Genomic DNA, 16,190 nt, shown 5'->3' on the forward strand with positions numbered 1-16,190 from the left:
AGCAGAGAGATTTGGAGAGCACCTCAGCAGCTCATGCCACTGCTGATTTTCAGTCTGAGGTTTTGACAGTGAGAGCACTTCCATTTCTCATTGGCCAGGACAGTTTCTTACCCAGAGCTGAGGAAGATAGATTGCCAAAAGGGTCCAGGTCTGTGTGAGTCCATGCCAGGGTAGACTGCTGAGGCATCCCAGGTTTGCTGGCCTGACCATGAAGCAAGCACTCCATAGCTGTGCCCCATGTCCCTTCAGTGTTCTGGCACCCACCACGTTGGAAGTAATTCTAAAGATCAGAAAACAGGTTGTGACTCGAGCCAGGGCACTCTGTTGAGACATCAAAAGTCTTAGTTTGAGAAAAAACATTTAGTGCCGCAGTCTGGCTCTTCATCCTGGCTCTCTGGTCAGTGCAGTGGATTCAGGTGAGAGACACAGCAGTGCTGCCCTGGGCTGTTAAGCCTTTGGCACACCGCGGGAAAAGCGGAAGACCAACAAACAGTGGGACTACAGCGAGCTTTTAAATGACATTTTAAGCATGTCAGGCGCTGCTGCCGAGAGAACGGAGACACCAGCTTGCTGTTGGGATTCCCGGGAGCAGCGAAGAGGCAGTGCGGGCAGCCGCCGTTCAGCGAGCGCTGAAGGTTTCCCGCCGGTCGCTCCCAGGGCCTTTGGGGGCTGCTAAAAAGAATTCAGATTTCGGAGCGCCCTCTGCTGGCTCCACAGCAACTTGCACCCACAGCTGCTTTGCCTTCTCGCCTGCAGCTCATTAGCAGTAAAACAATTCCCTGTTTTGTATTAAGAAAAGGAAGAAGTTACTGCATATCTTATCGGGGTATGTGTTGTGCCAGTTGATATTGCATTGGAGAGAACCCTGACATTCCTCCCACATGGAAACAAAAGGTTTCCTCTTCTAACTCTAGCTTCAGGACTTGCAAATGGGCAGCGTCTGTACACAAGTGTTTAATGCAAGCATCTGCCCTGTCCCTCCATTAATTCCTCGTTGGTGTGCACTCATGTGAGGTGGCTACTTCACCAGGCAGGCCAACAGCATCCTGTTCTGTATCAAAAACTGTGTCTAGCAGGAGCATGGCAGAGGGTTTGGAACTGAATGATCATCAAGGTCCCTTTTAACCCTGACGATTCTGTGATCCTGTGAACAGGGAAGTGATCTTGCCCCTGTCCTCAGCCCTGGTGAGGCCACAGCTTGAGTACTGTGTTCAATACCCCTTTCTAGGGTATGCTTTTGCTCTGCATGCAACAACCTCCCCTGCAAAAATCAATTTTCTACTTCAACCTCTTTTTTTGGGGGGGGGAGGGGGTTGTAATTAATATCTGATAGCTTTAACTTCAAAAGGTAAATTCTCATCTTCTGAGTAGATTAAGGGGGTCTGAAAATAGATTATAGAACTTTTCTGCCTGTGCTCTTGTAGCTAACTCACTGTTCTTGCAGTTAAGCTGCAATAAATTCCAACCTCCCTGAAGTCTGCACATCAAACTGCAGCCTATAAAAACTGTTAATACTGGAGGCTTGCAGCCCTCAACGAGGCTGATAAAGCACTAATGGGAAAGCCACAATGTAATTACAGGAGTAGCTGATTAAATCAAGATAGCACTTAACAGCACAAGAACATTCCAAATCTAATGATTACATTAGATTGTATCATTTCGGTGACACCACTAAGAGGTGCTTAGAGGTGGAACTTTAACTTTCAACTTCTGAACAATTTAATTTACATCTTCAACTACTAATACAGGGGAGAAAAAAAATCCCAAACCAGAGCTCTAATATTTTCTCTGTGTTCACCAAGAGAACAGTGTGGTTTTTGTCCCAGTTTGCTTGAACAAAAGGTTTGTTGCAAAAGATGAGAAGGCTTGTTAATTCTGCATATTGATAACTGGTATCATATTGATATGCATCATATGCATATTGATGCTGGTGGACAAAAAGCTCAACATGAGCTCTCAGTGTGCACTTGCAGCCCTCAAAGCCAATCAGGTCCTGGGCTGCATCAGGAGAAGTGTGGCCAGCAGGTCAAGGGAGGTGATCCTCCCCCTCTGCTCAGCTCTGGTGAGACCCCACCTGGAGTACTGTGTCCAGTTCTGGAGCCCCTATTACAAGAGGGATGTGGAGGTGCTGGAAGGTGTCCAGAGAAGGGCCACAAGGATGATCAGAGGGCTGGAGCACCTCTCCTATGAGGACAGACTGAAGGAGTTGGGGCTGTTCAGTCTGCAGAAGAGAAGGCTCCCAGGTGACCTAATTGTGGCCTTCCAGTATCTGAAGGGGGCTACAGGAAGGCTGGGGAAGGACTTCTCAGGATCTCAGGTAGTGATAGGACTAGGGGGGATGGAATGAAGCTGGAGGTGGGGAGATTCAGGCTAGATGTGAGGAGGAGGTTCTTCACCATGAGAGTGGTGAAGCCCTGGAATGGGTTGTCCAGGGAGGTGGTTGAGGCCCCATCCCTGGAGGTGTATAAGCCCAGGCTGGCTGAGGCTCTGGCCAGCCTGATCTAGTGTGGGGTGTCCCTGCCCATGGCAGGGGGCTTGGAACTAGATGATCCTTGTGGTCCCTTCCAACCCTGAATGATACTATGATACTATGATAATGGACCCACAAATAGGTGCTACTGAGCTCAGTCATCTGATGGTCACTAGAAAATATCTCACTGAACTGGAATGGATTTAAGCTTGAGGAAATGCAGATTTAGGCTGGATCTTAGGAAGAAATTCTTTACAGTGAGTGTAGTGAGACAGTGGAACAAGTTGCCCAGGGAGGTCATGGATGCCCCCCTCCCTGGAGGTGTTCAAGGCCAGATCTAGTGGAAGCTGTCCCTGCCCATGGCAGGGGAATTGCAACTGGATGATCTTTAAAGTCCCTTTTAACCTAAACTCTTCTATGAATCTATGAATTTACCAGAAATGTTCCTTTTGATTCTTGCAGGAGCTTGACTGACCCATTAGTAACTTTAAAGCTTTCAGTCTTCCTAACAGCTTATGGTAGATTTACAATTACTTTGGCCTGAGTCTTTGTGGAGTGGGAGCAAAGCCACATGCTTCCTTGAACGAGATCATCGCTTTCCAGACCTTGGGGATGGGCTAGAAGCAGAACTGCAGGTGCAGCTGCTCAAACCACTGACCAGTCTCTCTGCTGAAGGTACAGATGTGATACTCCTCTTCTGTGACAAGTTGGTGCCTTGAAGGCAGAAGGAAAACATATCTGGACAAAAGCAAGTCAACATTTCTGGATATATGTGGTGCACTCACCTAGCATTTGAGAGCGAAGATGAAGAACATAAGGCTGCTGCTGGATGTGGAAGATGACCACACCTGAGAAGCTGCAGCTCCTACCATTCCTCACCCCTGCTTTCAGATGATGGGGAGTATGGAGTTAGAGTAATGCTGGCAGTAGCAGCAGAGTGATTTCACAGTATCACAGTATAACCAAGGCTGGAAGAGACCTCGAGGATCATCGAGTCCAACCTACCAACACAGACCTCATGACTAGACCATGGCACCAAGTGCCACATCCAGTCCCCTCTTGAACACCTCCAGGGACGGTGACTCCACCACCTCCCTGGGCAGCACATTCCAATGACGAACGACTCTCTCAGTGAAGACCTTTCTCCTCACCTCCAGCCTAAACTTCCCCTGGTGCAGCTTGAGACTGTGTCCCCTTGTTCTGGTGCTGGTTGTCTGGGAGAAGAGACCAACCCCTTCCCGGCTACAACCATCTTTCAGGTAGTTGTAGAGGGCAATGAGGTCACCCCTGAGCCTCCTCTTCTCCAGGCTAAACAATCCCAGCTCCCTCAGCCTCTCGTCATAGGGCTGTGCTCAAGGCATCTCTCCAGCCTTGTTGCCCTTCTCTGGATTTGAGACAGCATATCTCCTACTCAGGTGCCAAACACCTCGTGAGTGATCATAGTCATGTAGGTTTTGCTTGTGTGAACTTTCCTGCTGGGGACCTGGATGACACATGCACTTCTTTCCTTGCCCATTTACATAATCTTACTGTAACTACCTCCAAATGACTGAGTTCAGGTTAGGAAATGGTACTGATTGAAAAGTCACTGATCCAAAGGAGATCTCTTGCTAAGCTGCACTGCAATAACAGAGCTTACTCGTGCAGTGATTGTTGCACTGTTACACAATATGAATTTGTTGTGCATGTACTATTGCATATACAGAGCTAGACACTTGTGCATGTAATTGCTATGGGTGCAACTGCAATTAGCATAGATTTGTTGAGAGTCATCAAACTTGATAGGAAACACATTTCCAGTGTTTTCCAAAACAGCTCTGCTCTTTACTCAGTAAAGGACAACCTTATTCCTTGGAACTATTAACATTCTTCCGTCTGCCAGGAAAGAAAGTATTGATAAGCAAAGGTACACCAGATACCTAAGGGGGATGACATAATTAGCATTCATAATTAATGAAGCTATTGCCTCATTCATATGAAATACAGAGCACTTAATACTCTGTTTATCTCATCTTCCCATCAATAAACACATTCCCTCTAGAATGTGATGTGATATGTCCTCACTTGGAAGCTCTGCTCACATGGGGGCTGGTCTCTTCTCCCAGGCAACCAGCACCAGAACAAGAGGACACAGTCTCGAGCTGCACCAGGGGAGGTTTAGGCTGGATGTTAGGAAGAAATTCTTCATATAGAATGATTGACCATTGGAATGTGCTGCCCAGGGAGGTGGTGGAGTCACCATCACTGGAGGTGTTTAGGAAGAGACTGGATGAGGTGCTTGGTGCCATGGTTTAGTTGATGAGATGGTGTTGGATGAGAGGTTGGACTCGATGATCTCGAAGGTTTAGTGTAGACACAGCCTGCTGCAGGAAACTTGTGCTTTTCACAGGCAGTAGGATCATGAGTGCAGCTCATAGGTCTTTGTGAGAAGGAAAAGGGGTGTCTCTGTGCTCTGGGAGGGAGGGTGATAAATTCTACTTCTGACTGCTGTCATGTTTCCAGTGGAGGAACCACCACACTGTCTGGGCAAGAATGTTTCTGTCACTTCCCCAAACTGTGTACAGTGAGCCAACTGCCATAATTACTGTTCTCAAGATCTCACTGTATCACACCAAAGTATCTGGGCCTCACATGCCCTCATTCTCTGAAATTTTGCAGTATTTTAGCTCTTCTGGTTTCAAGAGAGCTACTTCTGAAATTAAGCAAATCAAGAATCAGATCTTTGTGCTAGCAAGCCTCTCAGAGGATTTACTGTGCTGTAAGCAGCAACTCTGCTCTCTGTTTACCTCACAGGTAATAACAAGAGTAATCTGTGGAGAATTCAAATACAGAAGAAACACAGGAGGCAAGTCACTGACAGAAACTCAAGGCTTACCTGTTTCTGTAAACATGCAATGCATTAGCAGATTACTTTCCCATTAGACAAATGAATGACATAGGATGCAGCATGCTACAACTGCATATCAGATGCAGCAGGACTCTAATCACAATTGAAATAGTCAACAAGTAAATATGATTTGAGTCAGAACCAAGCTACATCAGGGTAACTCCCCACCACACTAATAGGTTTGAAGTGTAGTTTATATGCTAGGGCTTAATGCCTGCATTAGAATCATAGAATTATTTTGGTTTGAAGAGAGCTCTAAGATCATTAAGTCCAAGCATCAACCCAACACCACCATGGTCATTAAACTATGTCCCAAAGTGCCATGTCCACATGTTTCTTGAACACCTGCAGGGACACTGATTCCACCACCTCCCCTGGGTACCCATTAAAGTTACCCTGGCTACTGAGAACTCCCCTTCACTCACCTGACATTTGTCCTCTCTGCAGTGGAGAACTGTGTGTAGTAGAGTTTGGTGTTGATAAATGACCCAGAATACACACAGGGACACCTGAACCAGTGTATTTAAAACTGAAATAAAAAACAGAAACAAAAAGCTCTTGATTCATGTCTTCAACATCAGCAGTGTGACAAGGAGCATGGGAATCAGAGATGCAGCAAAATTGACATGATACTGATCATACAGATACACTTCCCACAGCATGATGATAAAACACCACTCTCCTAACTAGGCTGAGCACAAGGAAGTGAACAAAACAGGATGACATAGCTTTAGCATCATCATCTTTCTAACGCAGCAGAGGCACCTGGAAGGACAATCTGAACCACACATGGTGCTAACCATGACATGAACTAAAGGAGGACCATGAAGTCTGTTCTTCTGCAAGATTCATTCTACTCTGGATATATGAACAAACCTATACAAGTCTGCAGGGCACATCTGGCCAATCAAAACAGTCAGCTGACACTAGCAGTCTTGGGAAGAGTTTAGAAAACATCAAAGCCACATCAGGCCTGCAGTCTGGGTAGGCCTTAGCTTATGTAAAGTACATGGTCCTTATAGAAAGTACGTTCCAGCAGAGGTCTTGGCTGATTGGTTTTGAATGCAACAGAGAGAAGGGTGGAGATTCAGAACAGCATGTCAAGCATATCTGGAGGAAATCCATGTTATGTGCTTGGATTTTTCCTAACCTCTTCATCCCAGTCAAAATCTAATGCAGCATCATCCAGCTCTGCTATGGAGAAGAGAGATTTCTGTGTGACCACACTGGCTTTACTAGCATTTCCCAAGGCAAAACTCTTCCTTCTGCTAGGATTGCTCACATGCACCCTCAGCACTGGGCTACGGCTTCCCTTGTTAGTGTCAATCCTGACGGCAGGTGAGGTTTCCGGCTTTGACTCAGGACGTGATGCAAAGGAGAATGTAGACAGTGTGGCTAAGGTGCTGGAGCACACCTTCCCTGGCCTTGGACCACCAAGCTTCTCCTCTCCCTCATTTTTCTGTTCAGTGGGCAGAGATGACACAGCACCAGAACCATCAACAGAGTGTACTGTTGTACTTCCTCTCATCTCCTTGCCCAAGGCCTCACTCTGTTGCTTGTCTCTCCCTTTCTTATCCATCGATTGCTTTTCCAAACTATTTTTTCCTAAGCGAGTCGACGTCACCTTGCATTTCTCAGGGGGACAGCATTCTTCTGGCAGCTGCTCTCCCTGGAGCTGCTCTCCAGGCTTAGAAGTGGTTTCAGTCTGAAAAAGAGAACATTCTTCATTCTTCTTCTCTGAAGAAACATTAAGTTTTGTCCTTGGTCTGAAAGAAAATTTAGCTAGTTTAGCTGCCGGAGGACTTTCACTGTCAAGGACTTCCGGATCATGGGAACTAACTTCCTTTGTTTCCTTTACTGCTTGGTCTTTACTTCTTTTTCTCATGGAAACTGCTGCAGGTTTTGCTGCTACAGACACACTGCTCTCTTCCACCCCTAGTAGAGAATCTGCATCACTTGAAAGATCTGGCAGGTGAGACGCAGGCGATACTGCAGCCTCAGGGTCCTGTGTACTTGTGAAGAATCGCCGTGATTTCTCTGTGTGCAGTCTCTGACAGCTCCTAGAAACCCGTTGTGTAACAACCAAACCCTGCAGACTAGCACTTGGTGATGCTGGGTCTTGAGTGTTTGCTTCTGAAGAAGAGTTGTGCTCTTCAGTCCTTCTCCTGCGTGTCTTGGAAGCTTTGTCCTGCTCCAAAGGAGCACAGAGATTCCTGGTTGCTGGTAACTCTGCCACTTCATTTCCTTTCCTTGGTACTGAAACACTTCTTTCTGCAGCACAGGATGCTTTACTCAGAGCTTTTGGAGCCATGGTTTTTGGAGGTATCTTGGGCACTGGGGAGCTGCTCTGAAAAGTTTCTTCAGCATCAGTGTTGCTCTCCTCCAGGCTGTCAAACCATGCCAGGCCACCATCATCACCTCTCTTAGTCTCTTTAATCAAGCGCTTTGTATGTTTGTCATTACCAGGGGTTGGGCTGCTCAAGGGTTCTGGTTGTGTGTTCCCTCCACAGCTGCCTTCAGGCAAAGAAGGCTGTGCCCTGGAATTATTCTGTTGTTGATTTGACAGTTCTAGCAGAGGTGTTTGCTTTGACTGCCCAAATGTATCCTCATACAAGCGTCTTGTGGTAGTACTGACGCTCGTCTCTCCAGGCTGCATTTGGCATGAATTTCCCTTCTGTAATCTAGGGAATAAGAAAAAGAATTAGGCAACAGCCATCTTTTGTTCTTTTTTTCTTACATTAGTGATGCTTAATATGTATGAATGGTGAAAAGCTACAACTAATGTAGGTCACAAAAATGCATTATTCAGTTTCATGTACAACTCCAAGAGCTGGTGGTGTAGCCTGTGGTTTTTCAGCCCTTTCTACAGTAAGTGGCAGAATTTAGTGTCCCCAGTAGAAGATGGACAGAGAAAGCAGCCACCTAAACTTCATTTCCTTGGGAAACCAAACAAAACCCAAACAAACAGCTCTGCACTACTTCCAGCTAGAGTCCCTCAGGGATTACATGTGCTGTATACATCTTCTAGAACAGGAACCTCTTCAGATTTTATCCTAAGCAGGGCAAAGCCTCAAAGCAGTTATCAGAAGGGAAAATCTAGTCATTACTTGGAGCAGTGGCTGCTGATAATTTTCTTTCACAATCACTGTGGACTCAACATGTCAAAAACTCCACATGATGAGAGTGAAAGCAACTCAGATCACTATAAAACTTAATTATCACTGTCTGTGGCTAGTAATATCCTCAGGGCCCTCCTAAACATCATAGGTGCCTAAATGAGGGTTTCCTTCAAGCTCAGGACAGCTGATAATTCTGCCTGCTGTCCCTCAGCACATGATTTCCACAGCAGATAACATTTTACATTCTGCTAACCATGAGTGAAGGGCAGCCACATTCCATCCCAAACATAACTGCATTAGTGCAGGTGAAATGATTCCTATGCATTAGAAACAGCTCCTCTGCTCTATGAGAAAGAAAACACTATATTGACACATAGGTTTAAGAAGAGTTGTTATAATTCTTTACTAATACAATTCTGATGGAAGGCAGCAAAAGTTATCAGACTTGTCAAGAAGTACTGAAAGACTTAGATGCTTTATAGTTTAGTGGGAATGCATGGGGCAAGTAGGTTATTTTAAAGAGGACACTCATTTAGTATTCTCTAAGCTGCTTAAGGGGGGAAAGAAGAAATCAGATTAATTTGCAGCACAGAAGATTCAGTGGGATATTGGGAAAACCTTTGTGAGCATTAAGGATGGAGGAATAATGGAATGGACAACCTAATGGCAATGGAAAATCCTCCTCATTAGGAGCCCTTTGGAGCAGATAACACGAGCTCTTACCAGGAAGGTCAAACACAGTCCTGTCTCTGTATTTGATATCCCATCCCATCCTACATTATAAACACGCTGCTGTTTTAAAACTAGCTTTTGTCAATCTCCTGGAGATACCTCAGTTTTATCTGCTTTTATTGCCTCTGTGGTTATTTAAGATGTCCTTGCTATGAGTTACAAAAGAAGTCTGAAAAATATTTCAAGTAAAAAAAAGAGTATTTTCCCAGCTGTTGAAATTAGCTTTGATAATATTAATCTTTTCTCTTCCTGTAAGAGTAAGAAAATTTCTTTAGAGCCTAATCTCACTTCAGGAAACAAATGTTATTTGTTTGTGCTTTATTCCCTTCCAATCCTAGTGTTTTTCTCTCAGCTTCAGTGTGCTGAAAGTTTTGTTTTAGTAACAGCAGACTTTCCAAGGATTTTTGCAGTAAGCTGAAAACCAGGTAAGAGACAGTGAAAATTCCAGCATGTAAAAACAAATCACCCAAAAGAACAGAACTTTGACACAGGCTCATGTTTTCCAGTAAGAGAAAGGGAAAGATCCTGACAAGCCCAACACAAAAGAAAGCTTAAAAAATATGAAGTGGATCTGCTGTATTTTACCAAGCAAGTCACAAAAGGTTGTACAAAACAATTTGCTCAGCTACAGAATCTGGTGTTTGGACCCTAAGAAGCTCTGCTGAAACTTATCTGAGCACAGATTTATGAGTTGGGAATTGATTAAAATGTTCCTCAATTCTTTGTAAGTTCCATAACCCAGAGGGAGGAATGTTTTTGTGATGATCTCAGAGTCCTACTTTAAAACAACCTCCCTGCTCATCCCTCTCCTCTAAAGAACAAGTCCCTTCCCAACGTCACATTCTATTTCTAGACTCTCTTCAGATATTCAACCAAAACAAGCCTTTTTCACTGCTGAATTGTTTTGGTACTGTGCATGTTACAACCTGTCCAGCCTTTGTAGCTCCTTGTGCAGCAGATCTTGTAGCTCCAGTCGCTCCAGTATGAGTTCACACTGCGTTCGGTACTGCGCCATGGGGTTATCTGGAAATGAGGTGTGTAAGGCGTTGATGCCTCCGAGCAGCGCACCCCCCTATGGCACCAAGGAGATAAAAACAAAGCAGGGAGCTGCCTTTATTATTCAGCACCACATCTAAACAGCAGAGACCATTTGAGACAAAAATTCACCCTGAGACACTTGAAAGCTTGAGGTAGCAAGTATTTACCCATTCACACAAAGCACCCCATCAGCTCTGCTCACACAGGCAGTGTCTCTCATACACACAAAGCAATTCCTTGATCAAGCCTGCACTTTACTCATGCTGGTTTGGTTTTATTTATGCAAAAAATAAAAGGCAAGTCCACCTAAGGCTTGAGAATATCTTGACTGAAAATTTAAATCAGGACTAAAGAAGGCCTTGAGCAACTTGGTCTAGCAGAAGGTGCCCCTGCCCACGAGATGATCTTTAGGGTCACTTCCAATCCAAACCATTCTATGAATCAATAAAATGTTCCAAATACCTTGCAACAATTCTGCCCACGAGAGCAACTTTTATAACTGAAGAAGTTCTGGCTCCTTAAAGTTTTCATATCTTTTGGCTAACTATTTAAATAGAAAGCCCTGGATATTATGGCCTCTCAACAGAGGGAAAAATATTTATGAATAGCTCCTTAATAATAATTGCAGTGAGTCAATGATTTTAATCTGGGACAATTTTGCTGTGCCTTGTGAAAATGAAGGAGTTTAGTTTTAATTTGGAGCAGAACATCTGCAGAAAGTGATTTTGTTCCACCACAAATAATCTAGAAAAGCTCTGTAGTTAATTTCTTCTTGGAAAAAATAAGTGTGATGGGACTGAATTTAAAGTATTTGTGACGTGTCATCCCTGTGCTGGTGCTTACATCTGGGAAATATCTGCCCCTCTGAGACTCTGAGATACCATTTGGAGTAGAGGAAAGTAGCCATATGGCAAATCCACACGCTGTGGAACTGATGGCTGAGGTTCTAAAACAGAGAGACAATACAAAATATTACAGGGATAGTTAGCAGGAAGGAACAGTGTAAAAGAGCCTAAGGATGAGAAGACAAAATCTACTGGAGTAAAAAAAGAGGGATTGGAAAGGGAATAAAACAAGGACATACAACAAGGACAAAAACATTACCAAGAGAAGGAGGGAGACAATTTTAACAAAGAGGGAAGGAGGCAAAGAAAAGATGAAGCCAAGGGAATCATAATGCACTCACAAAGAAGGAAAGATAAAACTACAGGTCAGCTAAGGGATGAGCAAACAAAAATCCCCAATGAGTAGCTTGAGGCTGAAATTCTGATAGTCCTCCTTCCCAAGCCTGCTAAAAAGAAATATCTGAGCCTTGAACTTTGATTTTAGAGTGGCAAGAATATGAGTGTTGGAGTTGCAAAGCGTGCTGAAGACAGAATTTGCTGAGCTGAAAGGTGGCAGTGAGTCCTTCAAGAGTGACACTGGTAATGTTCCACCTACAGCCTCATTCCACAGGCGGATAGGATAGGATAGGATAGGATAGGATAGGATAGGATAGGATAGGATAGGATAGGATAGGATAGGATAGGATAGGATAGGATAGGATAGGATAGGATAGGATAGACCAGGTTGGAAGAGACCTTTAAGATCATTGCGTCCAACCCATCAACAAATCCAACCCACCTAAACAACTAACCCATGGCACCAAGCACCCCATCAAGTCTCCTCCTGAACACCTCCAGTGATGGTGACTCCACCACCTCCCCAGGCAGCCCATTCCAATGGGCAATCACTCTCTCTGTGTAGAACTTCTTCCTGACATCCAGCCCAAATAACTAGGCAGGAAACACTGCCTCTCTGTACAGAAAGGTTGAGCTTTTCCTAAGGAAGAGATCAAGTTCTGAAAATAAACTTTTGCATGTCATTCCTTTTTTTTTTCTGATCAAAACAAGTAAATCACCTCCTCCAAAAAGAAACTTGGTTTAGTGATGAATTTTTATTTTCCAGGAGGAAAGTAAAATTTGGCTTCAAATAACAGATCCCACATTTGCAGATTGCTAGCAAACATGCACACATTTTCCTACTTGCTCATGAGAAGTGAAGAGCGGAGCAAACACGATGAGCACACCAACTACTCCTAGGTAGTCTCCTGCAGTTATAATTTAGGCACATTTCTCACTGACTTTTATTAGATAAATGCTTGTTGCACAAACCATAGCCCTGGAGAGCTGGGCTGTCTGATTATGAAAAAGTGATTCACAGTTAAACCAATTCTTTGACATTTATTTGTGCTGATAGGGTAGAAAGATGCACAGATGACAATACACATTCATTCTTATTATATTTACACATTCCACATCTTGATCTGGGATGAAAAAAAAGGCAAAAGGATTTCAGATTGCTTATATCTGAACCCATGCTGCTTTGAAACCTCTGTCCCATCAAATTCCCATCTAGTTAATTACAGGTTTAATGACAGTTAATGAATGAGGTATCTTCTGCTGTTTCAACTGCATGTAATAGTGCAGCTTCCTGTTTTAACTCACATGCAGTGCTGTCATTGAGAAGCTGAGCTCTTCAAACCAGTGCAAGATGAATTGCAGCAGTGAAATCATCTTTCGCTACTTCATAAGGTCAGGCCCTGCAGTATTTAAAGTATCACAGTATCACAAAGGTTGGAAGAGACCTCAAAGATCATCGAGTCCAACCTGCCACCACAGACCTCATGACTAGACCATGGCACCAAGTGCCACGTCCAATCCCCTCTTCAACACCTCCAGGGACAGTGACTCCACCGCCTCCCTGGGCAGCACATTCCAATGACGAATGACTCTCTCAGTGAAGAACTTTCTCCTCACATCCAGCCAAAACTTCCCTTGGTGCAGCTTGAGACTCTGTCCTCTTGTTCTGGTGCTGGTTGCCTGGGAGAAGAGACCAACCCCTTCCTGGCTACAACCACCTTTCAGGTAGTTGTAGAGGGCAATGAGGTCTCCCCTGAGCCTCCTCTTCTCCAGGCTAAACAACCCCAGCTCCCTCAGCCTCTCCTCACAGGGCTGTGCTCAAGGCCTCTCCCCAGCCTTGTTGCCCTTCTCTGGACACGTTCAAGTGTCTCGATGTCCTTCTTAAACTGAGGGGCCCAGAACTGGACAAAGGACTCAAGGTGTGGCCTAACCAGAGCAGAGTACAGGGGCACTATGACCTCCCTGCTCCTGCTGGCCACACTATTCCTAATGCAGGCCAGGATGCTATTGACCCTCTTGGCCACCTGGGCACACTGCTGGCTCATATTCAGGCAGCTGTCAATCAGCACCCCCAGGTCCCTCTCTGTTTGGGAGCTCTCAGCCACTCCGACCCCAGCCTGTAGCTCTGCATGGGATTGCCGTAGCCAAAGTGCAGCACTCGGATGTGCCTTTCAGATGTGCTAAAAATCCCCCATGCATAAAACTTTGGATAATCTGCTTATGGTAATTTTTTTTTCTACTCCCAAAGCATGAAGACTTATGTCTCTCAAAAATACTCTTGCTGAAGTAGTACTGCATGTATTATTTTCCACATATCTGTGTGGAATCTAGTCTTACACATTTTTTCAATGCCTTCGTACATATCCACAGGATAAGTGCAACGTACAATTTTCAGTGCAACAGTTTTGGACTTGTAAGGTTTCTCAGAGTAAATTTAGTCTTCCAAAAGTTCTGAGCTTTAGCAGCACTGCCAACCTGCTTTAAAATGATCTAATGGCAAAATAAAGTGTAGGTCTTTTCAGCTGTTTGAGACTTGCTCAAAAAAAGAAAGTTTGGTTTTCTCCTCTCTAGTTAACAAGTGACAGGGTAATATAATGGCAGAAAAATCCATCAGAGGCTATTAAACACAGTGACACAAGCACAATTTCTAGCTCAAAAGATCTTTAGAATGAAGATTGCCAAAAGTCTATAGTACACCTACATTTTATTTGGACTGCAAAGTCTACATGAGGATGATCAGAGGGCTGGAGCACCTCTCCTATGAGGACAGACTGAAGGAGTTGAGGCTGTTCAGTCTGGAGGAAAGAAGGCTGCGAGATGACCTTATTGTGGCCTTCCAGTATCTGAAGGGGGCTACAGGAAGTCTGGGGAGGGACTTCTCAGGATCTCAGGTAGTGATAGGACTAGGGGGAATGGAATGAAGCTGGAGGTGGGGAGATTCAGGCTGGATGTGAGGAGGAAGTTCTTCACCATGAGAGTGGTGAAATCCTGGAATGGGTTGTCCAGGGAGGTGGTTGAGGCCCTGTCCCTGGAGGTGTTTAAGACCAGGCTGGCTGAGGCTCTGGCCAGCCTGATCTAGTGTGGGGTGTCCCTGCCCATGGCAGGGGGGTTGGAACTAGATGATCCTTGTGGTCTCTTCCAACCCTGACTGATTCTAGAAAAAAGGTACCAGGCCTGTATCACTAATCCAGACTTTTCATTATAATCTCTGTTCAAGGATTTTAATAACCAAGATGGACTAAAAATGACTTGTTGAGGTCTCTGAAGACCTACTTACCATGAGCCTACAAAACCCTCTCCAAAGGGAACAATGGAGCTGGCATATATATGCATGTTAAATTGAATTCCTTAAATGTGACATTGAAGCAATGGCAACGTCTGCAAGAAACCTTACCTGCATGGAAGATTCCATCACTGAGACCACAGTTACAGCGTCTTCCAGAGTCACAGTATCCCTAAACATCAGCCGGGCATGAGCTATCAGAAGTAAATGGGCATGGAAAGCAAGAGTTACTGAAGGCAAAAAAAGCTATTTTTTGTACCAAAAGGGGCAGAATATGCCTTCAAAATCCTTCAGTTCTTCAAACACTTGTGTATGTGTCTAACTTAAACATGAATATAACCTTTTGGGTTTAGTGTCAACTTCCACAGGAACTGGAAGGCTTAATTTGGCCATTATAGAAGGCAATGTGCCTTCCAGATTACAGTTACAGTGGCAGCCCTAATAAGCATGTTCAAAATGTCAGAGTTAAAATATAGGCTTGATTACTGAGAGTTAAGGAAAAAAAAAGTAGTTTTTTTTTATGTTATATTAATTTCAGGATAGAAGCAAACACTGAACACCTTTCCTCAGGCTGAGCAGGATCAAATGAAGTAAAGTAAATCACAGTATGCAGTGGGCTGGCAGGGCCCTTGAAAGCTCTTCTAGTCCATTCCCTCTGCAGTAAGCAGGGACATCCCCAACTCGATCGGGTTGCTCAGAGCCCCATCAAGTATGACTTTGCATGTCTCCAGAGATGGAGCCTCCACCACCTCCCTGGGCATGCTGCTGTAGTGTTCTCTCACCTTCAGAGTAAAGAACTTCTTACCAATGTCTAAAGCTACCCTGCTCTGGTTTCAAACCATTGCCCCTTGTTCTGGTGCTACAAGCCCTTCTAAACAGTCCCTCCTCAGCTTTCTTGTAGACCTCCTCCAGAAATCTTCTGCACGTTGGACACTCCTGGAGGATCCCAAGACTGAGATTTTTCTCTGGAATGTGATTTCTTTCAGTGGCTTTCATTTTTATTATGTGTGTGAAAATGGCAACATTAGAATTGATTTTGATCAGCTAAACATAACAGGATAGGATAGGATAGGATAGGATAGGATAGGATAGGATAGGATAGGATAGGATAGGATAGGATAGGATAGATTAGAATAGACCAGGTTGGAAGAGACCTTCAAGATCATCGCGTCCAACCTACCATCCAACACCACCTAATCAACTAACCCATGCAACCAAGCACCCCATCAAGTCTCCTCCTGAACACCTCCAGTGATGGCGATTCCACCACCTCCCCAGGCAGCCCATTCCAATGGGCAATCACTCTCTCTGTGTAAAACTTCCTCCTGACCTCCAGCCTGAACCTCCCCTGGCGCAGCCTGAGACTGCGTCCTCTTGTTCTGGTGCTGCCTGCCTGGGAGAAGAGACCAACATCTGCCTGTCTACAACCCCCCCTCAGGTAGTTGTAGACAGCAATGAGGTCTCCCCTGAGCCTCTTCTT

At 44.7% G+C, this 16,190-nt stretch overlaps 1 protein-coding gene across 1 annotated transcript in view; it reads right to left on the reverse strand.

Moving 5' to 3' along the window:
• Positions 1–265: 265 nt before the first annotated feature.
• The window catches only part of MCM9 (minichromosome maintenance 9 homologous recombination repair factor), a 50,602-nt gene continuing 34,677 nt past the window's right edge, over positions 266–16,190 (reverse strand). The window contains exons 11-14 of the mRNA XM_068162297.1: positions 14,822–14,904; positions 10,135–10,280; positions 5,783–8,038; positions 266–280 (exon numbers count right to left, since the gene is read on the reverse strand). Of these exons, the coding sequence (XP_068018398.1) occupies positions 6,484–8,038; positions 10,135–10,280; positions 14,822–14,904 (1,784 nt within the window). The 3' untranslated portion in view covers positions 266–280; positions 5,783–6,483. The remainder of the gene's footprint in view (positions 281–5,782; positions 8,039–10,134; positions 10,281–14,821; positions 14,905–16,190) is intronic.

The sequence above is a fragment of the Melanerpes formicivorus genome, unplaced genomic scaffold, assembly GCF_026170545.1.
Source record: "Melanerpes formicivorus ecotype bairdi unplaced genomic scaffold, bMelFor1.0.p_v2 SCAF_63, whole genome shotgun sequence".
NCBI lineage: Eukaryota > Metazoa > Chordata > Aves > Piciformes > Picidae > Melanerpes > Melanerpes formicivorus.